The sequence below is a fragment of the Danio rerio genome, chromosome 13, assembly GCF_052040795.2.
Source record: "Danio rerio strain M-AB ecotype USA chromosome 13, GRCz13ab, whole genome shotgun sequence".
In the NCBI taxonomy this organism is placed as follows: domain Eukaryota; kingdom Metazoa; phylum Chordata; class Actinopteri; order Cypriniformes; family Danionidae; genus Danio; species Danio rerio.
Window position 1 is genome coordinate 50765995 of NC_141033.1, and position 26718 is coordinate 50792712.

Genomic DNA, 26718 nt, shown 5'->3' on the forward strand with positions numbered 1-26718 from the left:
TGCTCTAAACTAGATACATTTTTGTTCTGTTAAGCACAAAATGAGATATTCTGAAGATTGTTCAAAACCTGTAAACATTGACATTCATAGTTAAAAAACATTTAAAAAAAACACTATGGAAGTCAATGGTTACCGTGTGCAACATTTTTCCAAATATCTTCTTTTGAGCTTGACAAAACAAAACAAAAAAATCTACTGTTACCAGTCAATGGTTAATTGTTTTGTTGAGCACAAAAGAAGATATTATGAAGATTGTTCAAAAGCTGTAACCATTGACATCCATAGTAAGCTAAACAAATACCATGGAAGTCAATAGTTACTAGTTTTCAACATTCTTTTTAAAAATCTTCTTATGTGCTCAACAGAACAAAAAAAATCTATTGTTACTAGCCAACGGTTACTTATAAAGAATGTTTAAAACCTGTAAATATTGACATAATAGTAAAAAATAAATAAATAAATAAATAAAAAATTATTGTGAAAGTCAGTGGTTACCGGTGTACAGCATTTTTAAAAATATTTAAAAACACACACACACGCACGCACGCACTCACACACACACACACACATATATATATATATATATATATATATATATATATATATATATATATATATATATATATATATATATATATATATATATATATATATGTTGTTACTAGAATGTTCGAAACCTGTAACCGATGTGCTGCATTCTTCTAAATATCTTCTTTTGTGCTTTTATTACTAGTCAATAGTTACTTGTTCTGTTGAGCACAAAAGAAGATATTCTGGAAAATATTCGAAACCTGTAATCATTGACATTCATAGTAAAAAAAAAAAAAAAAAAAAAAAACTATGGAAGTAAATGGTGACCAGTGTTTTTACAAATATCCTAATTAGAGCTCAACAGAACAAAAGCAATCTTTTTTTACTAGTCAATGGTTACTTGTTCTGTTGAGCATTAAAGAAAATATTCTGAAGTACCACAGCTGTATGCTGAACTCACGTTGCCACTGCTGAGGTAAACAGAAACCTGGCCTTCGTCCCGGATCTCGCTGTGCATTGGTGCTCCCACCAGCAAGTCCGACAGTCCGTCCGCGTTCAGGTCAACTGCACACAATGAGGAGCCAAAGTAAGAGCCCATCTGAAACCAAGCCGAGCCAAGAGCAAACGGTCAGATTACATCACTCCTCCATAAGATGCATTATCATAGAGTTCCCTTTAGAGAAAGTCAAGCTCTGATTTAGCTACATGCCCTGCTCCAACATACATGAACATGTACGATGAATGAGACCAGAGAGCTGGTTTTCTGCTTAAAACCTACATTTGTGTCTATTTTTATACAATTATTGTTAAAAAAATTTGGTCCCATTTCATATTAGGTGGCCTTAACTACTATGTACTTCAATTAAAATGTAAATACTATGTGCTTAATGTGTTGATAATGTATTGCAGAACACTTCTGGTGCTCTTGAGGATGTATACAGGTATGGTTTGTCACTATGGGTAGTTAAAGGGTGGATTAATGTATAAGATATGGTCAATAGTGTAATTTTAAATGAACCTACTGAAATTAATTAGAGATGCAATTGCATTAATTAACTATAAGTACAATGTAAACACATGTATTTACTAGAAAAGCACATCACACTATTTTCTGGCTAAGTACATATTAGTTAAGGCCACTTTATATAAAATAGGAGCAAAAATGTTCTTTATTCTTGAGATTTTTACTAAACATACAATACACAATTTTTATTGAGTATCATATTAATACACCAGGCTTTAATGGCATATGATTTAGTGGAAAAAGAGAGCAATGAACTGCTTTTTCTATTCAATAGAGATATGCATTTGGTTCAAATGTATATACAGTCAAAAAATGTAAGAAGAAATTTTTTGAAATACGCTTGAGGATGAAATGTGACATCTAATAATATTACACTCTAAAAAACATGGGGCTATTTTATCTACCGAAATCTTGAGTTGAGGCATTTGAGTAATTTTTGGGGGGTTATTTTCAGAGTCTTTGGTAGTTTCAACCCAGCTCTTTGGGTCAAATCAACTCACAGCAAGGTCTGACTGGGACACCACATATTATGTGCTAATTTGTTTTAATGCAATGAAAATAGTGTAACATAAACGCAGATTCCTTGCATTTTCAGATGTTTAAAATGAGATTGATGCTCAGAGCAGCCCTTAGTCCAACCTTTCTGAATTAAAAAATTTCTTACTACCATTGTTTGTACACCTGTAATGACAGCTGCACATCCCCCACTGTACTTCAGTGACGCTGAGTCAAAACAACACAATCGTTGGGTCCTCTTTCGTAGATGTCATCTACTAGTCCAGTTTTCTCACGTGTGAGTTTTAAGTGCGACTCCGCTGCTAAGTGCACGTTTCACCCATGACCTGACGCGGGGGGCCAGAGCTTTATTGCTTTAATTTCACAATTTTCATAATTTAGTTGCTATTTCATAATATAAAATATCTAACTTTGTGTTCTGAATGTTGGAAATGGGAGTGTTAATAATTAATGACGGAAAGAATTTTCAGTTTTGAGTGAACAATCTTTTATGAAAGGGGGGGGGGGGGGTATTTCTTCTTAAGCGCTGGGCCTTGATCTCTTAAGGACCGCCAGTCACTACATGCATTCATGTAAATACTGTATCTATGTCTGTGCTTCTTCAATCAATTATGATTTATTTACCAACACTTTAAACAAAATAAAACTAAACATACACTCAAAACTGCTGCTAGTTCAGACTACCTGTGTAAAATGAGCTAAAGCAACGCAATTCTTGACTCTTTTTTGTGACAACTTAATTGTTTTATGTTCAATTTAGTTAAATGTGTTATGTTAACTTAATCGATTTGTGTTGGAACAAGCTGAATGAGTCGTGTGGAATGTGTTAACACTTTATTTTGATTGCACATTTTGTAGACTAAGGGCCTACTCACACTATGCCATCCGTACCGTGCCCAGGCCCGTTTCCCGGATCGTTTGAGAAGTGTGAGTGCGCTGAATCGGGCTCAAGCACAGTTCACTTGGCCGGCCCTGGCCCGGTTGGAAGAGGTGTGCCTGAGCGCGGTTCACTTGGGCTTTGGCACGGTACGCTTGTGTGTGAGTGCAAAACGCGTCAAAGCCCGAAACTTAGGGCCTACTCACACTATGCCATCCGTACTGTGCCCAGGCCCGTTTCCCGGATCGTTTGAGAAGTGTGAGTGCGCTGAATCGGGCTCAAGCACGGTTCACTTGGCCGGCCCTGGCCCGGTTGGAAGAGGTGTGCCTGAGCGCGGATCACTTGGGCTTTGGCGCGGTACACTTGTGTGTGAGTGCAAAACGCGCCAAAGCCCGAAACTGAAGGCGAAACGTGACTTTTAAGGTTTCTTTTAAGGCTTTTTTTGTTTCATATGGATTTATTAATCATTCTTACTGTTCAGTGAACGCAAACTGCCGTAGTTTATTAAAGATGAGAACTCCTCACAGCACGACAGCTGCGCGCCTTCAGCAGACCTCCTCATTCCTGCAGCACGAGAGCTTTATGATTGTTTATGAGCGCCAAAAGTGGCGGATCTGTCCGATGAAATATCTGACTGCGTGTCACCGCATCCCTAAGGACTGTTTGGCGAAATATTTGACTGCATGTCACTGCATATCAAACGACTGAAACGATATAAGTAGAGAAATCTCCACTGTGCTACTGGGTGAGAGCGTATGGCAAGCCGTTTTAGCATTTAAACCTTGTTCTGACTATCCATAAATATATTTAGAGAGATCTAATTATATTTTGACTAGTCATAATTATAATTCGACTAGTCAGATTGGAGATATCTGCAAATATATTATGACTGACTAGTCATATTCCTCCATTGACTTCCATTGAAAAATATTTGCAAATATCTCTAAATGAGTTTTGATTAGTCACAATTGTAATTAGAGATATCTCCAAATGAATTTTGACTAGTCAAAAATCCAATTCAAGATATCTACAACTGTAATTCGTCTATTAGTAAATTAATTAGAGATATCTTCAAATATATTTGTAAATATCTCTAAATATGACGAATTAAAGATATCTCCAAATGTATTATGACTAGTAAAAACTCAGTTGGAGATATCTCTAATTACAATTGTGACTAATCAAAACTCATTTAGAGATATCTGCAAATATTTTTCAATGGAAGTCAATGGAAGAATATGACTTGTCATAATATATTTGCAGATATCTCCAATCTGATTTCGTACTAGTACAATTGTAATTGCAGATATCTCTAAATGTCATTCTGAGTAGCGGAATTATAAGTATGACTAGTCAAAATATAACAAGAGATATCTCTAAATATATTTATGGAGTCAGAACAAAGATTTAAATGCTGAAAAGGCTTGCCATAGAGAGCGTTTCTCACTGAAAAGAGCAGCAGCGATGACGTAAGCGTGCCGAGGCCCGACATGGTGTGAGCGCGGGCCGTCGAGGGAGACGGGAGGGGGGACAAGCGTGCTTTGGCCCGGTTCGAGGCAACTGTACCTAGTGTGAGTACGGCCTTAAAGCGAGACGTGACATTTAAGGGACTGTTTCATATGGATTTATTAATCATTCTTACTGTTCAGTGAACGCAAACTGCCGTAGTTTATTAAAGACGAGAACTCCTCACAGCACGACAGCTGCGCGCCTTCAGCAGACCTCCTCATTCCTGCAGCACGAGAGCTTTATGATTGTTTATGAGCGGCATAAGTAGCGGATCTGTTCGGCGAAATATCTGACAGCGTGTCACCGCATCCCTAAGGACTGTTTGGCGACATATTTAACTGCATGTCACTGCATATCAAACGACTGAAACGATATAACTAGAGAAATCTCCACTGTACTTCTCAGTGAGAGAGTGCTTCTCACTGAACAGTACAGCAGAGATGATGTAAGCGTGCCGAGGCCCGTTTGTGGTGTGAGTGCGGGCCGTCGGGGGAGACGGGAGGGGGGACAAGCATGCTTTGGCCCAGTTCGAGGCAACTGTACCTAGTGTGAGTACGGCCTAAGGGTGCTTTCACACCTAGACTTTCGTTTCAGAAAAAGTTTGTTTGTGAAAGCGAACCGCACCAAGAACAAAGAGCAAAAATGTAAAAAATTTGTTTCGGAACAAATGAATCGATTCACAGGTGTGAAAGCACCCTAAAAGTTGCATTGCAACTACATGCCAATTACTTCTCAACTGAGTATTAGTAGACTGTCTGCTTAATATCTGCTGATACTGCTCCTTCAACATTTACTTGACTATAATAACTTTGCAAGTGCATGTCAACTTACACTAACCCTAATCTAACAGTCTACTTACAATCTAATGAGAATTAGTTGGCATGTAGATGCATTGTAACTTAAATTCAACAAAATCCGGGGACCATCAAAATAAGGTGATCCCTGGAACCCTGCAGTTTTTATAGTGAACTCACCATTTTCCCTGAGGCTTGAAAGATCTTCACAAGAGCAGTTCCTTCAATTCTGAAGACGTAGACCTAAAACATGAATAACAATATAGCTTAATGTTATAAACAAATCCACTGATCCAATTTCTGCAAAGCCACTCACCTTTCCTCCGCCACTGTCTTGAGGAGCTCCAGCCGCCACGTCTATTGTGTTCGGGGAAGAAAAGTGTCCTGCAGTCACGGCATAACCTAAAAAACCCAGAAATCTGTGACAGACTGACTGCAGCACAAAGCATTGAAGCAGTTGTTAATATCAGAGCAGGTTTTACCGAGGTAACTGTATCTGTGTGGGCTCAGGTCGTCTTGATTAAGGTTGTAGTGAGTATTGGATGTCATGTTAAACACTTTGACCGTTCCGGTCCAGTAGTAAGAACCAGGTGCACCCATAACAACCAGCTCCTATAGAAAACAACACCAAAATTACATGAGATTGGCCGTCAACTTTCTGAAAAAAACTGCAGAACATTTTATTACTGCTGAAAAAGTGACATTTGAAGCTAGAGGAGAAAAACACAGGGCTGTTGGCGAGGCTCTGGTCAACCAAAAGCCACAAACGATGTTGTATTATCTGCTGGTAACCCAAGCGTGAGCTGGAAGAGCGGCTGTTGTTCTCCAGCTTTGATCACTCAATGGAGACTTAAGCTGAAGGAGAACTCAAGCCTTTGAACTGGTTTAATTGCTCCACAACGTCACTCTTCAAATAAGACGAGTCGTTCTGCTTTATATGAGGGCCAGCACTGAGCACAACACAAGGCTGAGGAGCAAAAATCTCAAATTCTCTATAGCGTAATATTTGATGTGAAATTGTAAACATTTTTCTGAAGAGATATGCAATGTAAACTTGTTAATTACTGTAATGACATACTTGATTTGAACAGTTCAATTTAAAAAAATTAAAGAAATAAAAATATTCTATTAATACTGTACTTTCCAAGAAATATGATTATTTTGACCAGTGGTAAATTCGATTAATGAAAAAATATAACATCATAAAACATAAAGCAACAAATATTTTCATTGACAAAATTAACACAGATTTTTGCACAAAAAAATGTGTTTTAAATATAATTTACAAATTATAAAAATAAATATAAAATAATAAATATATATATTTTAAAAAATAAATAAAAATAATTAAATCTGTTTTTTCCAGTTACTGAATCAAATAAACTTTTTTTTATCATAGGTGTCATTTTTATAACGAGTCAGCAATCTTACTTAGTTTATATTGCCTTTTTATTAAAGTCTTTAAACTGTATTAATTGCTCCACAATGTCTTCAAATAGGTGTTTTTTCTTTGAGGGCCAGCACTGAACACAACACAAGGCTGAGGAGCAAAAATCTCAACTTCTCTATAGCGTAATATTTGATGTGAAATTGTAAACATTTTTCTGAAGAGATATGCAATGTAAACTTGTTAATTACTGTAATGACATACTTGAGTTGAACAGTTCAATTTCAAAAATTAAAGAAATAAAAATATTCTATTAATACATTCCAAGAAATATGATTATTTTGACCAGTGGTAAATTCATTTAATGAATAAATTAATAAACATAAGGCAACAAATATTTTCATTGACAAAATTAACACAGATTTTTGCACAAAAAACAGTGTTTTAAATACAATTTACAAATTATAAAAATAAATATAAAATACAAAATTATTATTTTTTTAATAAATAAAATAATTAAATCTGTTTTTTCCAGTTATTGAATCAAATAAACATTTTTTTTTTAAATCATGGGTGTCATTTTTATAACGAGTCAGCAATCTTACTTAGTTTATATTGCCTTTTTATTAAAGTCTTTAAACTGTATTAATTGCTCCACAATGTCTTCAAATAAGTGTTTTTTCTTTGATGGCTATCACTGAGCACAACACATGGCTGAAGACCAGAAATCTCAAATTCTCTTTAGAGAAATGTATTTCATGTGAAATTGTATACATGTTTCTGAACAGATGTGCAATGTAAACGTGTTAATTAATGACTTGCTTAATTTGAACAGTTAAATTTCTTAAATGAAACCATTACAAATTTCTGGATTGTTTTCTATTGATATATATCTATAAATATGTTTATTTTGACCAGTGGTAAATTCATTTAATGAATGAATTAATTTTAAAGCAATGAATATGTTTTGTCCTTAATTTCATTGACAAAGTCAACACTGGTTTTGGCAATAAAATAGTGCTTTAAATATAATTTACAAAATTATTTTAAAACATAAATAAAAATCAATTTTAAAAAATAAACGTTACTGAATCAAATAAACTTTTTATCATGGGTGTCATTTTTTATAATTAGTCAGCAATTTTTATATAGTTTATATTGCTTTTTATTAAAGTCTTTGAGCTGTATTAATTGCTCCACAATGTCTTTAAAGAAGTCGTTCTGTTGTCTATGATGGCCATCACTGAGCACAACACATGGCTGAAGAGTAAAAATCTCAAACTCTCTATAGAGAAATGGATTTCATGTGAAATTGTATACATGTTTCTGAACAGATGTGCAATGTTAATTACTGACATGTGCTTAAATTGAACAGGTGAATTTTTTAAATGAAACAATTAGACATTTCTGGATTGTTTTCTATTGATATACATCTATAAATATGCTTATTTTGACCAGTGGTAAATTAATCTAATGAATGAATAAATGAACATTAAACAACAAATATGTTTTGTCCTTATTTTCATTGACAATGAAACATTGATTTTGACAATAAAATTGTGTTTTAAATAAAATTAACAAGATTATAATAATAAAGAAACTTAAATATACTTAAAAAAATAAAACCTTTTTCAGTTATTAAATATAATATAAAAACTTTTATCATAGCTGTTATTTTTTATAACTAGTCAGCTATCTATTATAGTTTAAATTGCCTTTTTATTAAAGCCTTTAAACTGTAATAATTGCTCCACAATGTCTTCAAATAAGTCCTTCTGTTTAATATCAGGGCCAGCACTGAGCACAACACAAGGCTGAGGAGCAAAAATCTCAAACTCTCCAGAGAAATGTATATAATGTAAAATTGTTTTATATTTTAAAAATCCAACAATTTGAAACTTCAGGATTGTTTTCTATTAATATATTTCCATAAATATGTTTATTGTGACCAGTGTAACTTCATTTTATGAATAAATGAGCATCAGGCAACAAACATTTTTGCACTTATTTACATTGACGAAATAACACTGGTTTTAAATATAATTTTAGAAATAAAAAATACAATATATTTAAATAAATAAATATAATAAAATCTGTTTTTTTTTTTTTTTGAGTTTCAAAATTAAATAAGCATTGCTTTCATGAGCACTTAAATTTGTAGACTCATTTGTATCATGGGTGTCATTTTTATAACTACAAGTCAGCAGTTACATAATATATTTTTATAATTTATATTGCCTTTTTATTAAAGCCTCTACAGAGACGTCTCTGTAGAAAAATGTATTTTATGTGAAATTATTTTCAAACAGATTTAAACTGATTAATCAATGACATTTACTTCATTTAATAGTTCAATTTCTAAAATTAAAACCAGAAGTTTTTTTCTATTAATATGATCATAGATTGTTATAAATATATTAATTTTGACCTGAGTTACTTGTCAATAGGGTATATGCCGAGCTAGTGTTGTTCCCATACTGATAAACTTCCGGTGACCTGTTATTGTGAGTTTTTTTCCATTTTATAAAGTTTCTTTTACAGCATTGATGTTGTAATATAATTAAAATACAATCAGTTAAACAGACTTTGGCATTCATTTAGTTGCTCAAATGTAAAACGACACAAAAAAACGTTTACTTGCACGCCTGTCAGAATCGGCAGGTTAGCGCAGAAGCTCCATTAAATATACTGGGGTAAAATAAATGCTCATATTATAAAGACATGACATGGGAAAATGTAATTTAATGCAGTGCTTCTTGTACAATCTGAGACCCACTTTACATCAGATATCACTCAGCCAGTGGAGATCGCTGATTTTAAAAGAAAACTGACCTTAAACGCGCAGATTTTGCAATGGCAATCAGTTCACCGGAATCGGTTAACCCAGATTACAGGCAAATTAAAAGTCCTATTAGCATGCTTCGGCATATACCCTATAAATGTCTTGACAAATAGAAACTTTACAAGCCTATAATGCCAGTAACATGACTAAAAAGAACAACACAATGGAGCGGATTAGAAACAAAAATTAATGTTGGTCATCGTTTTGACAACATTTTAGTCTGTTTTTTTTCATGAGAAATACTGTGCTGTTCCTTTATTAGATAAGAAGTTTGGAGCTTGCACATTCATAGTTTTCAGTCACGCTACCTGTCAAGTTTCAGTTTGTGTCGAGCTATATAGTAAAAATGATCACAATTAACATAGATCTTATTTGATTTTATTATTGCATTATATTACAATATTTTTTAGATTAGATTAAGTAAATGTTGCCTTCATGAGCACTTAAAGTTGTAGATTCATTTTTATTATAGATGTCATTTTAAAAACAACAAGTTAACTACACTATATTGTATATATTACATCATATATGAATCCTTGACAAATCCTTAAAAAACAAACTGGAATGGAAAAATACTTGTGAAAGCAAAGCCACTAAAATTGGCCAGTCATTATTAACACATATAATAAAAAAACACACAAATTACATACACATTTAGCTCTGAATCTTTTTGCAGGGAAAAAAAGAAACAATTTCCCCTTTTCCTGATTATCTCTGAGGAAACAAATATAAAATCCTGGGCACATGGAATATCCCTCGAGTGACAGAGGAAACAGGCTCTTTACGTAGTTGTTTTGAGTTCTATCAAGCCACAAATGGACGCTTTTCATTGCATTTTCCATTTCACAATGGCCGCCTGCTAAAAACCACACAAATGCTATTTGAATCGGCCAATGCTGCCAAACACATAAAAAAGCAGCACCTCCAGCCGAGCCGCCAGCATTCAGTCCAGGGGTTCAGAGACATCTGTTTTAGACGCCTGAAGACACTTCAGACCAAATGATAAAGTGCCATTACAACCCAAACTACAAAGCAGCCAATGCAGATGCCATTCTGCTCTGGGTCAAACCTTCTGGAATCCTTTCTGTCAATGCGCCACGCTAATCTGAGGTCAACTTGAAAGGAGTGAGACAACAACAGTCTCGTTCTAATAGCCAGTCAGACATCCTTTAAATAGACAGTCCGATAAATGCATGTAATAAGCCTGATAAAACATCTCAGAAATAATCAGAAAGGCCGGGGAGTTTAAGTTTAGAGACATATTTTGTTGAAAACCGCACCGCACGACAATTTATGCAATACTGAGTGTGCCTCATTTAGGTGAGTGGGCTTAACAAACCACCTATAGAATACACAGTCTTTCATCTCTCTGAATCTTCAGGCCCGTAGCCAACCTGGTAAAAGGGGTGGTTCTTTTTTTTTTCAAAAAGTGGACCTTTTTGCAGTTATTCGCCCAATTTAGTGCCATTTTAAGTTTTATTTTTAGCTGAATTAGCTTGTCGGATGGTCATCATAACCACTCTTTTTAAAATAATAAAATTATTTCCAAAAATGCAGCTGGAAGGGTATCCACTGTGTAAAACTTATGCTGGATAGTTGGCGGTTCATTCCGCTGTGGCGAGCCCTGATAAAATAAAGGGACTAAGCAAAAAAGAAAATGAATAATAATAATAATAATAATGTAGAACGTCACAATTTTTTTTGTAAAACATGTACAATAAATCATGGATAACAATAACCAAAATAGTAATCAAATTAATTTCAAATAAACAATCAATAATAAAAAAGAAAATTGAAAAAATTAAAAGCAGTTTATGTTTTCAATTTTTTTATATACAAAACTTTTAATGTATTTTGGTTAAAATTAAAATGATACATTATTTTTATACTTTGTTTCAGTTATAGTTTTAATAACAATTGTAATTAAATCTACTTTTATTAATAACATTTATTCAATAATTTTCCTTTAGCTTAGTCCCTTTATTTATCTGAGGTGGCAACAGCGGAATGAACCTCCAACTTATCCAGCATATGTTTTACACAGTGGATGCCCTTCCAGCTGCAACCCAGTACTGGGAATCTATTAAAAAATAAAAATATGTAAAGATTTATTCATTTTATTCATTAGTTTTAACTTATTTCCATTGAGCTGTTTAAGTACATTAAGTTTTACAACTATTTACAAACGAGAAACATTTTCATCGCAGATTTTTAATAATTTATATATATATATATATATATATATATATATATATATATATATATATATATATATATATATATATATATATATATATATATATATATATATATATATATATATATATATATGAGCAATTCCAGCGTTATGTATGTGACATTTGCAGTAAAATCTCAAAACATAAATTCGCATAAAAAGTATATGTTAACATTATATTGAAACTTTTGTTTTGTTTTTTCCAGAACAACTGATCACAGAGTTATGAGATTAGAAAAATATCAATCTGTAAACATGTTTTGTACTTTAAATATGGAAAATAAACATGCGTTTTGGATGTGACAAAAAAAGTCTGCGGGTTTACAGTATACATTATACTTTGTAGAAATTATGTTGATTCAAACTGAACAAACCAAAAAAAAAACAATGATAATCAAAAGGATAAGAGATGGCTCTCTATAGAACAAAAATGATTGGATTTATTTAATAGAATATTTTCACATTTATGAGGAAAAAGTGTTGTTATGGACGTGACATCTCTCCGTTATGGATGTGACAGATGTAAAATTGCCACTTGTGTGACTTTTGTAAACCACATAGAATAGTTTGAAAACATTGACAGAGACATTTTTAGGTATTTTTATAGTACTGTACAATACTTGCTCACCCAACAAACCCAGAAATGGTTTCTGTATTTTGGTAAAAAACGTATTTTTTTTCATGGCAAGGTTGACATTTGCATGGAATTGCACGCACACACGCACACACACACACACACGCACGCACACATGCACCCACGCACGCACACACACAAACACACACACAAAGAGTCGCCAGCTCTAACCCAGCTTGGAGCAGGATGGGTGCTGTAAGACCAGAGTGTTAAGCCTGGTTTCTGCGTTGAGTAATCGGCGTGACCCACGGTGCCTATCTTGAACATTCCCATGCATTTATACTTCTGCATGCTGTTTCTGTTGCTCTGCAATAACACTTCTGAAACACTAGCTGGCAGTAAGTTTTTATGTTCCTCTGTGTTGAATTTCTTCGCTGGTGTTTTGTTTTTTTCTGAACGCTACCTTAGTTTACAAGTGGCTCAAACTCACTCATTTTAAGGTGAGAACTGGTGGACATGCAACAACTTTAATCATAAGATAAACACAAAACAAAACTGTCCACCTGGAGCTCCTTCATCAGACTCGACACTTGTAAACACTTGCTCCAACGGGTTTGCGTGGCTCTCCGTTCCGCCCACACTCATCAGCGCTAACAAGCCGACCAATCACAGAGCTTGCGCTAGGCGTTGTTGCGTTTTTTGAGAGGTGCGTGTTAGCTTCGGTGACAGCGAGGACTATGCGACCACGTGCAGGCTCCATCAGAGCATATGTATGCGGCAGAAGTCCAGGACGGGAGGGAGGTTTAGGGGGTGAGCGTAACAGAAGCCAGCTAGTAAGGTAATCCTCAATCCTTTGACTTCAAAATGTGCTCTAGTGACAGAGGCCATGGTTGTTAGGCCTCTGCGTTAGAGCAACTGACTCCCATACAAGGAGTCGCCAGTTCCATTACAGCTCACAGCAGGATGGGTGCAGTAGAACCGGTGGGTTACATGTGGGGGCTCGTCCGGGATGCAAGTGAGGTTTAAGTGGTGTGTGTAACAGAGGCCAGCTAGTGAAGGGCTGTGCAGGTAAAGGTGATCTAGTGACAGCCGCTAGGGGCGATAGTCTTTAGCCTCGTTGTTAGAGTTACCGACTCCTATGCAAAGAGTCACCGGTTCCATCCTAGCTTAGAGCGGGATGAGTGCTTAGGACCGGTGGGTTACATATGGGGGTTCGTCCGGGATGGGAGTGAGGTTAAGGGAGGTGAGTGTAAAAGAAGCCAGCTAGTGAAGAGCTGTGCAGGTAAATCTGACTCTACTGATCATAAAAAATGGTGCTTTAGCGACAGACGCTAGGGGCCATAGTCTTTAGCCTCTTTGTTTGAGCCACCAACTCCCAAGCAAAGACTCGCCGGTTCGATCCAAGCTCAGAGCCTGGGGGTTACATATGGTGCCGATTCACAATGCCTCTTTTACATCATCTTACTATCTTTTGGGGGAAGCCAGTGTTATTAAAAATAATTAAATAAATATATATAAATAGATAAAAAAAAAATATATATATATATATATATATATATATATATATATATATACATAAATAAATAAATACATAAATAAATAAATATATTAAAAATAAGAATATATATATATATATATATATATATATATATATATATATATATATATATAAATAAATAAATAAATAAATAAATAAATAAATAAATAAATAAATAAATGAATGAATTAATTAATTAATTAATTAAGTAAATTAAATAAATATATAAATAAATAAAAGTAACTATGTCAGAATTTGCCGGGGGTCTGAATAATTTAAGGCTTGACTGTAATGAAAATGTTGATGATGCACTAAATATGTTGTTTTAGTTCTTAAGATGATGGAACTGTGCACACTTAAAATATCCAGATGCTCATCAAGTAGCGTATGATAACCATTTGCATAATAAACAAATCATAAAAACAAAATACATCATGCAGGATTGAAATGAAGGTGAGTAAATCATGTGTGAGCTATTCCTTTAAAACCCTAGACATCAGCCATTTCAATCATCTGCTGTACGTCTATGTTAACGCATGCAATCAAAGCCCTGAAGCGCCACACACATGTGGAAACGTGTAACAAGCTCGTACTTCTACTGACCTCAGTGAAAACGCCTGCGATCCCGGCTTGGCACGAGCCATGTTCTTCCCCATAGGTCTTCTTATGGTCTGCGAGAGTGAGTAGGGGGAGAGAGAGAAAGAGAAAGAGAAAGGAAAAAAACAACAGACCACAAATGATTTCGCTGTGAGCCTGAGCCAGCATTTACTGGAGCTCTTCCGACATTCCATATGGAGCTAGTCAAAGTCGCAGCTCCATCCAACAGGAATCTGGGGGTCGACAGACAGACTGAGAACCAACGAACAGCAACAAAAAACTCACACTCTGGAGGGCTTTGAGAAATGGGGGGATTGCTGTGTGTGTGTGTCTCTGGTTACAGAAAATATTGGGTTTGGATCCCCCTGTAATGCACACACACACACACACACATACAGAAGGCCCCCAGTGCCAACTTACTGGAGTTTGGAAAAGATATGGAAGGAAATAAATAAGTCGGGAGCTGAACACGGAAACAAACGCTGATCAAGAATTCATGACCTCCTTCGCTCTTTCCGCAGCAAAAATCAAAACATCTTGTAAAATAGGAGGAATCCTACTGGGATGAGGAAACTCAATGCTGATGGAGGAGGAGAATTTAATATACCGTAATAACATCTGTCAGAAGTGTAATGCATGATTGGGGGAGCGATAAACATGAGCGTGATATTGACAGATATCGATTGGCATTGTTGAAGGAACGTTCGAGGTTCAGTGCGAGTTCATTTCTGTGCTTGATTCTGACAGGAAATAATGTTGACTCATTTCAGAGTGTATAAAAATAAGGGGGGGAAATGTGTTAGCAGTCATGCACTTGGAAATGTGTGGTGTTAAGCACTGCACTGGGATAGATTTTTCAACAACACTTCTTTCTAAAAAGGTTTTCAATAATTATTGCTTTATTTAATGTATTATTTATTTATTGTATATTTAAAAAATATTTAAGAACACTTTGAATTAAGTTTTAATTCTTACTATTAATTAGTATTATATTCTGTTCTCCCAAAACAGAAATTGGGGGGAAAAAAATAAACAGGGGTGCTAATAATTCAGGGGGGCTAATAATTCTGACTTCAACTGTATATATATATATATATATATATATATATATATATATATATATATATATATATATACAGTTGAAGTCAGAATTATTAGCCCCCCTGAATTATTAGCACCCCTGTTTATTTTTTTTCCCCCAATTTCTGTTTAATGGAGGGAAGATTGTTTCAGGACATTTCTAAGTATAATAGTTTTAAAAACCTATTTCTAATAACAGATTTATTTTCTCTTTGTCATGATAACAGTAAATAATATTTTACTTGATATTTTTCAAGACACTTCTATACAGCTTAAAGTGACATTTAAAGGCTTAACTAGGTTAATAAGGTGAACTAGGCAGGTTAGGGTAATTAGGCAAGTTATTGTATAACGATGGTTTGTTCTGTAGACTACCGAAAAAAATAATAATAATTTTGTCCCAACAATGGTTTTAAAAAAAATAAAAACTGCTTTTATTCTAGCCCAGGGGTCGGCAACCCAAAATGTTGAAAGAGCCATATTGGACCAAAAAAACAAAAAACAAATATGTCTGGAGCCACAAAAGATTTAAAGCCTTATATAAGCTTTATAATGAAGGAAACACATTCTGTATGTATCTATATTAGCTATATTAGCCTACTATAAAAATGACTAAATTGGCTACAAATACATAATGAGCCTTCATGATTAAATAGCCACTGAAATCAGGTGGTTGGTGTTTATTTCGTTGTCATTAAAACACTTCAGCACAGCCTCTTGTCTTTTAGTGTTATTAATTTGATAATTCTTCTTGCGGCCCAGGGGTTTACATACCCCTGAATTAATGTCCTTGGTTTGCTGATCGGTGATGTTACCTACCATTTTAATAGCCCTTTCCTTCACTGTCTTAGTGGAGAAAGGTATATCTTTATTTTTTTGTATTATCTTGGTTTTGTTTTTAAAGTTTGCAAATAGGTGTTCTAATATGTCATACCATCTTTGAACAGTTTTCCATGCTTTATTATCTCCTGGTTTGTTTACAACAGCCACCTGCCTGGCATCCCACCCTGCTGATAGAAACGTGTGTCGCAGGCTATGACGCAAATCTTCGTTGACAGAAATGTTGAAATTAAATATTAATTCTACACACTTTGACAGCATTTGAAAACGTTAAAAATGTTTGTCCTCCTATAGAAATCATATTAAAACAAAAAAATATATTAACCTCCCCCATCTTTTTGTATTTTCAAACATCTTTGAAAAAGCTCCAGGGAGCCACAAGGGCAGCGCTAAAGAGCCACATGCGGCTCTAGAGCCGCGGGTTGCTGACCCCTGTTTTAGCCGAAATAAAACAAATAAGATTTTTTTCCAAAAGAAAAAATATTATCAGGCATACTGTGAAAATTTCCTTGCTCTGTGAAACATCTTTTGGGAAACATTTAAAAAAGAAAACAAATCAAAAGGGGTAGCTAGTAGTTCTGACTTCAACTGTATATATTATATTATATTATATTATATTATATTATATTATATTATATTATATTATATTATATTATATTATATTATATTATATTATATTTTGCATGTTCATATTCTACATCACTAATTCTATCCAATACCTAAACCCAACTACTACATTAATAACTATTAATAAGCAGTAAATTAAGCAATTATTGAAGCAAAAGTCATAGTTAATGTTTTATTAATAACCAAAAAAAACTTAAAATATATTATGACTAAAATTTCACTGATTAGTTTGAAAGTATAAACACAGAGAATCACAGATGAGTCGTTGACACCCGTCGGATATTTAACGATTACACTGGCGATTACCTACAGCCTAGGTAACTAGAGAGCAGCATCCACTAGTGTAGGTATCTGAAGTCCAGTGGGAAGTTGGGGGAAAAGTTAAAAGCACTTTTTTCTGTCTATTTGGACCTAAGAAATGGAGGGAAAACTAGTGTAAATTTGGCAGGAGCACCCATGTCTGTCTGACTCATCATCTGAGCAATACCATAACAGAGTCCAAAAAGGAAAGAAGTTTAAGAGAAACTGCTAATTCCCTTCAAAACCCAGGTGAGCAAAATAAGTATATACCTCAAATTAAAGACTTCTTCCTCTTTTTTGTAGTTAATAACAAATATACTGCGTGACCTTTCATTGTTTTCATGTCACTTCTTGCGGGTGTTTGGTTGTGAGACATAGGCTGTTTCTCAATATGCGTTCTTGTCTGTACTTGGGTTCTTGTGTCCTCGTGAAACGTCATCAACCGTCGCCAAAGTACTGTTCCAATTCAAAGTTCACATCTTGCCAAATACAGATGAAATTCCCGGATGTGTACTTGCTCTGCCCCTTTGGCCAAGGATGCATCGAGAGGTGACTTGTGCGAACTTGCGAAGCTCAGGTATCCCAGAATGCATTGCAGCGTAACCAGCAATCGCTAATGGCGGAGGAGGAAACCCGCACAGTTTTAAAAATACTCCTTTACTGTGTCACAAAATAAAGTTTTAAGAGTTTTTCAGGCGAGAATGTAGTTGTTTTAAACTCGAATCGGCAGTTTATTCACAAAGATAGCGCGTCTTTAACGATGTGGCTCAGCTTATGCGGACTCCGTCATCAGCTCATATTTAATCAGCTTTTGTGTGAACATAGCAGCGACGGAATGCTGCCCCAGATAGTCATGCAGTGTGAAAACATCTGACATGACTACTTTGAAAATTGTGCAGTCTGAACTCGCCATAAAACAAACAGGAAGTGCATTTTAAGATTTCAACTAAAGATTACAAGGGCAAACCATTTTTTTTTCTTAATGACATGCACAGATGAATTGTTCACCACAAAACTAGCAATGTGAGCTAACAAAATCAATATGATTAGTTTTTGTCATCAGCTCCCCCGCCAGAGCTGCTTTACTTCGGCCAGTCCATCTCGGACGTACCGCTGGACCTCATCACTCCATTGTTGTTAAAACATGATATTTAATACATCTTGTGAATATCGGACAGTTTTTGGTCTTATACATCTATTATTGTTCTCTGGTGTATTATTTTGGCAGTATTATTTTGTTACCTTTTATAATTGTCTTTAATTACGTTACCATGTTGTACGCTGTTTGTCTTTGTTTACCGAATTGTTTGACCTAATCTTTATTTCTTATCGTGTATGTCTTTATTTCTTATTGTGTGTATAATTACCATTGTAGTTTAATAAATCTGATAATCAAAGACAAGTGTCAGTGTATAATAACACATTTTAATTCATATTTATACGAATATATGTGTACAGTTTCTTAAATCAAAAATATAGATTTATAAAATTAATATAATATTAATTCAATCATTTTATTGTTAATGTATAGTGAAACTGATGAATCCATGGTGAGGTAAGTGACGTTATAAAGTACACTGCTGTTCCATTTGAAGAAGTACCCGACTTGTGTCCTCACGTCCTCGGGAGTTCGTTCTTCAAGTCTGAACTTCCAAGGACGCAAGTCCGAACTTTGCTTACTTGGTATTGAGAATAAACTGTAGTTTGTGGACCACGACAAAGTTGTCAGAGATACTTCTAATTGTAAAATCATGTAGTGTGAAACCCCCTGTCAACGATTGATCTTGCAGTGTGAACATAGCAGCGACGAAACGCTAGCCCAGATAGTCATGCAGTGTGAAAACATCTGACCTGACTACTTTGAAAATTGTGCAGTCTGAACTCGCCATAAAACAAACAGGAAGTGCATTTTCAGATTTCAACTAAAGATTACAAGGGCAAACCTTTTTTTTTTCTTAATGACATGCACAGATGAATTGTTCACCACAAAACTAGCAATGTGAGCTAACAAAATCAATATGATTAGTTTTGATTACATGTTTACTTATTTAAAGGGGGAGGAGGTATCATTTGATATCGATTGGTATAGAAATTGTTTAGTTTTTTTTATCGTAAGATTAAACCATCCACCTAAGCGTGATGTGCCAGAATTGAATCTGCAAAACTCTGAATGCGTTCTCCAAACTCTCGACTCATATTTCTGTCCTCCGGTGTCTGGAACTGCTGCTTCTCTGATTTCTGGAGGTGCAGCGCTTTGATGCCAGACAACATCAGTCTGAGGCTTTGGAGGAAGTTCAGGGCGCCATAACTCAACGTGACTACACGGGCCACAATAAACAGTGTCATCTTTCCAACGTGTTCAAGGCCTAGACTTGGCTGTCATTACAGTAGCTCGCGTTTGCTGGTCTTCAAGACTGTGATGAAGACCAGAACTTCTCCTGCTATAATCAGCATGGACCTCACAATGTCTTAGATTCAATATACAGTTGAAGTCAGAATTATTTTTTCCCAAATGATGTTTAACAGAGCAAGGAAATTTTCACAGTGTGTCTGATAATATTTTTTCTTTTGGAGAAAGTCTTATTTGTTTTATTTAGGCTAGAATAAAAGCAGTTTAAAGTTTTGTAAAGCCCATTTTAAGGTCAATATTATTAGCCCCGTTAAGCAATATTTGTTTTTGATTGTCTATAAAACAAACCACTGTTACACAATGACTTGCCTAACTAGCCTAACCTGCCTAAATAACCTAATTACGCCTTTAAATGTCACTTCAAGCTAAATACTAGCATCTTGAAAAATATCTAGTCAAACATTATGTACTGCCATCATGGCAAAGATAAAAGAAATCAGTTATTGGAAATTAGTTATTGAAACTATTATGTTTAGAAATGTGTTAAAAAAAATCGTCTTTCCATTAAACAGAAATAGGGGATAAAAATATACAGGGGGGCTGATAATTCAGACTTCAACTGTACGTTGACCATATCGTAACTAAAGCACAATTTCAGCTGGTGTGTGGAGTGAATTACCAGGATCAGTTTCAATCTACTTCTAACAGTTCACTTCATTTGAGTCCATTACGACGCTTCAGGGAAGAGACTCTGACCACATGGAGAAATAGCCTTTTCATTAATTGAAGTGTGGTGTAATTATGGTAAAATGTAGGGTTAGAGGTTTGTTCAAACGACCAATTTTAAGTATCAGTAATGTAATATGATTACTACCACAAACACATGCACGCATAGCAGAATAACAGAAAATACCATCAATGATCTTTAATACAACTTTATCATTTTAAGACATAATTAACATCAAAAACCAATAATAACTTAATATTTATTTATTATTACTATTAACTATAACTATTACTTATGATATATTTTTCCTTTAAATTTTTAAAATTAAATCTGAGTATTTCCAGTATTGGCCAATGCTAAGGGCGCTGTACAATTTTTTATTTATTTATTTTTGCTCTGCTCAGCGCGAGCTCTCCCAGCTAAACGCATAATGCGAGGGCGTAAACGAAGCAGTGCTCGTAATGTCGAGCGAAAAAAAAAGAAAAAGACAGCTGCGAAACATAACCAGCTTTATCTTTTTGTAGGAAACACACTTTAGATCTTTTTAGGGTAAGAGTTTTTCGAGTTATTGCCGTCTATAACTGAATGTGTCAGGAATATCGAAAACAAAACCAATTTAACCGTGCTAAGTTAGCGATACTTTGGTGATTTGGGTGTGTGTTTAAACAGACAAATACACTTAAAATAATTTGTCAACATGTCCGTGCTGCGTGTTTTATTTTAAACACAACTAATTTTCTCTTAAATGAGCACAACAGTTACTAAAGTAGTCGAATGCTTTCATTATAGATCTGTGCATTCTTACATTAACACCTCTGTTATCAAACAATACACAATGAGAGATTAATTTGCTCTTTACTAAATAACTATAGTAACTTTAATCAATATGCAAATAGTATTAAAAGTGAAATGGATTGTATAGCTTTATTTAATTTCTTTATAGGCAATTGATTTTATTAGGCTAAACCTTTTATTTTATTGTCAATATTTTCTTATGTTTGCTATGTATTCTATCATTTGAAGCTATTTGTTGTCCAATATTTTTTACATCCCAACCTTGACAAATTGCTAATCAATAAATAGCTATAATGCTATTTGCTAGATTTAACGTCAGCTAATGTTATGGAAGGGCATAGATGTTATGGAAAATAGTAATAGTAATGTAACTATCCCCATCATTCCTTCCTCAATCAAATGTGTAAATATTAAATCTATTCAGCAATAATGTTAAATGCATTGGCATATTTATCTGACGTTTTCCCAGCTTGTAGAAGTCGATCAAAAAGCTATTTAGTTTCTAATGATTATACATTAGCAGTGGAATTTACTGCGATGTGACAGGGCGCCAACTGAAATCTTGCCTAGGGCACCACATTGGTTAGTGCCGGGCCTGCTACAATTGACACAGGCTCACCAAAACAGGACAATAGAAGATTGCAGAAACGTTGCCTGCTCTGATGAGTCATGGTTTCTGCTGCAGCATTCGGATGGTCGCGTCAGAATTTGGCGTCAACAACATGAAAGCATGGATCCATCCTGCCTGGTATCAACAGTTCAGGCTGGTAGTGGTGGTGTAATAGTGTGGGGGATATTTTCCCGGTACTAGAAAGGTGTACCTAATAAAGTGGCCGGTGAGTGTAAATCTAAGTTCAACTAATTATAAATACCATCTAAAAATTGACTAAACTAAATGAAATAAAATAGTGCAACACTTTTCTTTTTCAGTGTTTTACTCTTGTGCTCCAGTACAAAAAAACATTCTAATCTATAAAACATATTATATATAATACTTTACTTATTAAAATACAGTTTATTATATCATAATTTTACATTTTATACATTTACAAAAAAAATTAATATTACTTTTTTTTACATATTATTTAATGGAGAGTCTAGACCAGGGGTCACCAAACTTGTTCCTGGAGGGCCGGCGTCCTGCAGATTTTAGCTCCAACCCTAATCAAACACACCTGAACGAGCTAATCAAGGTCTTACTAGGTATACTTGAAACACCCAGGCAGGTGTGTTGAGGCAAGTTGGAGCTAAACCCTGCAGGGACACCGGCCCTCCAGGACCAAGATTGGTGACCCCTGGTCTAGACTATTGGGGAGATTTAAAGTGATAGTCCTACCTTCATAGCACGGAATGAGAGGCTGTGATTTGCCCTGAAGATTGGCTGGGATGATGGAGCAGTAGCCGTGGGGGAGAATATACTCGGATTCATAGTATACATTCTTCCAGCGATGAGCGCAGGCCTGCAGACCATAACAGAAAAAAAGATATTGAATATACAGTCAAAATCAAGCGTTATTGAGTAGTTGATAGCTTAATTCTGATTGGCTGATGAACATTGTACACTGTTAAAAAAAAAAAAGTCCATAAAATAATCCCTAATTTGGCAAACAGTACATTTCCACAGTAGAACCGTTATTGACTTTCCCAGCATTACTCTTTACTTTTTATGCGTTTTTTTTTATACAACTTCAGTTCTCTTTAGTTTTTTCCCAATCAGTGATGTGCATTAAATTTTTATGTAACATGTAATGTTGATAAATAATGTTTATTCCATGACTTAATGTGTGTGAGCATGATGGTGTTTGGTAGTTGTGTGAATGACACTGAGAGCCTCTCTATATTAGCATGTTTCTCTGCTTGTGGGAAAAGATTGTGTTGAGCATTAGTTCATTATATGACTTTCTTATCACCATATGTTTATGGTTGTTTTAGGATATCTGTGTTAACATATCTGTCTGTGAAACAAAAGATATGATGTGTAGATATTAGTGCTTGTATTAACACTATAAATTAATGGAATACAGTAGCTTACCATAAAATTTTCTTTTATGGTTTGTACCAGTGGTGTAGTCCTAAAAAAATGGTGGTGTACTATTACCCACCCAACCCAAATTTTAAAAGTATATATATATATATTGACTTCTATAACTATTGATTTCCACAGAAGAAGAAAATAAAAACTGTGGAAGTCAATAGCCCCTTTCACACAGTGATACCGGTAAATATCTGGAAAATTTCCGGAACGACTTTACCGGTATATTCAAAAAAGCGCTGTTCACACAGGCGAGGACGTTACGGAAATTTTCCGGAAAAGAGCATTCACACATCCACTCCAAAATAGCGGTAAATTCTGACATCATTAACCACAAATGAGCTTTAAACGGCTGCTCTTGTATTAGTAAACATTTGACTAAATTACAAACTCTGTGGATGATCAATATTGTGAACAACTTTCGCAGGATCACTTTCGCATGTCGAGATGTTCATAATATGTGCGTGTGCTGGCGCTCACAGGCTGTTTCACAGGCACACGCAAAGCTTGAAGGTAAACAAACAACGGCTTATCATAAGCATCTCATCGATGATTATTTACACAGTTGGCATTAAGAAGAACATATAAACGTGATCTGACTAACTTCTAGCAGCTAAATGTGTCTGGAAAAATATTCAAAGGCTTTTATTCTTACAAACCGCGCGGACGTAAATGCGTCTGACTGTTGTGATTGGCTAAAGCAGACGTCTCACGTCAGCACGTTCTAGATGTGCACGCGCTTATTACGGGAATCTTCCTTCTGCATTCACACAGCGCAGCAATGTTACAACTTCTCTTTCCGGAAAATAGCCAGAACGAATTTACCAGTATTTTCAAAAAGGACCTGTTCACACATACAGACCTTTCCGGAAAATTGCCGGCAATTTTTCGGAAAGGTCTGTATGTGTGAAAGGGGCTGACGTTTACAGGTGTCCAGCTTTCTTCAAAATATCTTGGAGCAAGTTAAGTTTGAGTAAATGATGACAATTTTCATTTTTTTGGGTAAACTACCCATTTAAAAATACTTAAATTTATGCATTTTAATCCCAATTCGATTATGCTTAGCTAATAGTGACCCCAGCAGACCCGAAGATTGGCTGATTATATCGAGCTGCATGTAAATGTATGAGCCTAATTATATGTACACAATAATATGCAGATATTCCAACAATCTATCGGTAAACACACCTTGTGCTCACGGTCTGCACAGCTGTGGTTTGCTGACTAAATGAAAAACGAGTTGAAAACAGTAATCGCAATAGTTTCAGGTCGGCTCGAATAGAAATATAGGAGTGCTAAGGAGCACCCATGCTGTTTTTAAATTTACTTGAAAGTTTCAGCAAGACATGATTCAGCTGATTTGTTGAGATCTTCGAAAAATTCTCACGAAATTCTCTCAGCTGCTGCGGTTGTCAGGGGGCAGGGAATGGCGCAAATTAAACAAATGCACCTATTGCAACAGATTAAGATGCAAGTTTAAAAATACATTTAGTAGACAGTTAAAGGAGACACGAATACACATAAATTAGGGGAGTCTAATAACCAAAACAAGTGAGTGTATCGAGGGTATACGCAACTATTGATCCTCAGAAGTTGTAATACCCAAACAGCTCGTGGAAAAAAAGTAGGCATACTGAGTATACGTGCATATAGCAAGGACTACACCACTGGTTTGTACCATATTTTTGAAAGGTGAAAAACTGGCAATCACATCTGCTGGATTTTCACCATAAATTTTACAGATTTTTTTTTTTAACACAGCTAAAGTAGATCCAGCAGGTTTTAAAAGCATTACAACTCTACACCATATCACTACGCTGAATGATTTGAGTTATTTCACAGATACAACAGTCAAAAATCCCAGCAAAACTAAAGCATTGCATGAGATGCGTAAGAAACTAATCTTACACACAGGATTTGAGGACAAAAACCTGACAAGTAATTGAATTACAACATCTGAAAATGGGTCTCATTGGCTAATAATTGTGTATGTTTTTGTATTAATACACACATTTGAACTTCTCACAAAAAACTTTCAGACTAACAACACCAGCTCCGCCATGGCTGTGTACTATTTTCTAATAATTTGTTGGCCTGTTTTCAGTTAATCCTTATACAGTACATAGCACACACGTCAGATGTGAAACTGCACCATCAGCATGGTAATTGCAAACGGGATACACACAGACAAAGCCTCTTTCATCGCAGAGCCAAATTAAGCTGTGAAACCAAACAAGTCTGTGGATCTTCTGTGTCCTCTGAGAGGAGCTGGCGGTTTTTAGCAAAGCTGAGCATCTTCATTCAAACGCTCTGATTTCTGCAAGAACAGCAGCGCTCAGGGCTGAGAATACAGAAACAACAGACAGAGAGAAGGCAAAGAGGTCAGAGACAGAGGATCAGAACACAGGATCACATGTAAGCGCTGCTGCATTACATGAAGGAAATCCCTCAAGGAGGTTTTTGCAAAGGAGAATAGTGCTGAAGTTTTGGATGAACTTAAGATTGTTAAAGAAGCCAAAGGAGCCAATGCATTCATACTAGGGATGTAAGGGTATCAGAATTTCACGGTACGATTATACCTCGGTATGAATGGCACGGTACGGTATTTACTGAATAATTTACAGGAAAAACAAAACTAATGAAAAGACTCGAAAAAAGTGCCAAAAGTGTTTATTTACCTTAGCACTGAACATATCAATGACATACAAATTAGCCATCTATCTGTATGTTTCGAAACAGGAACTTCAATTTTTCAATTTTAATAACAAAAAACTATTAAACCATATAAAAAATAAAGTTTCAATTTAGTATTGTTGAAAACTCATCACATTCAACATTTCATCACTCACTCACTTAGATAGAGATGGGTTTTTTAAGGAAAATTATCATATAACTATAATCTGGTAAAAGCTGGGATCTCTGGGCATGTCCCCTGCAAAAGCCCTCTCATTTGGGACTGAGGTTTCTGGGACAGAGAGATATGATTTAGCCAAGGTTGACAGCAGTGGGTAACGTTGTGCATTTGTCTTTCCAGCACTTGAGAGGACAAGCCATGAGTGAGATAGAGGTTTCTTTGCGGTACAAGTCAATAGCCCCTTTCACACATACAGACCTTTCCGGAAAATTGCCGGCAATTAGCCGGAATGCTGCGCTGTGTGAATGCAGAAGGAAGATTGCCGTAATGAGCGCGTGCATGTCTAGAACGTGCTGACGTGAGACGTCTGCTTTAGCCAATCACAACAGTCAGACGCATTTACGTCCGCACAGTTTGTGAGGATAAAAGCCTTTGAATATTTTTCCAGATACATTTAGCTGCTAGAAGTTAGTCAGATCACGTTTATATGTTCTTCTTAATGCCACCTGTGTAAATAATCATCGATGAGATGCTTATGATAAGCCGTTGTTTGTTTACCTTCAAGCTTTGCGTGTGCCTGTGAAACAGCCTGTGAGCGCCAGCACACGCACATATTATGAACATCTCGACATGCGAAAGTGATCCTGCGAAAGTTGTTCACCATATTGATCATCCACAGAGTTTGTAAT

The 26718-nt window shown here is 35.3% G+C and overlaps 1 protein-coding gene across 8 annotated transcripts in view; it reads right to left on the bottom strand.

Annotated features, from left to right (window-relative positions):
- itga9 (integrin, alpha 9) overlaps nucleotides 1-26718 on the bottom strand; it is a 198593-nt gene that overhangs the window by 141488 nt on the left and 30387 nt on the right. For 7 of the 8 annotated variants that reach the window (XR_015505039.1, XR_015505041.1, XR_015505040.1 and 4 more), the window contains 6 exon segments: nucleotides 22480-22603; nucleotides 14431-14498; nucleotides 5734-5863; nucleotides 5568-5653; nucleotides 5432-5494; nucleotides 992-1129 (listed from right to left, as the gene is read on the bottom strand). Coding sequence is in view for 4 of the 8 variants with exons in the window: in XM_087277709.1 (XP_087133835.1) it covers nucleotides 992-1129; nucleotides 5432-5494; nucleotides 5568-5653; nucleotides 5734-5863; nucleotides 14431-14498; nucleotides 22480-22603 (609 nt within the window). In the remaining 4 variants the exon portion in view is untranslated. 8 annotated transcript variants of the gene reach the window in all.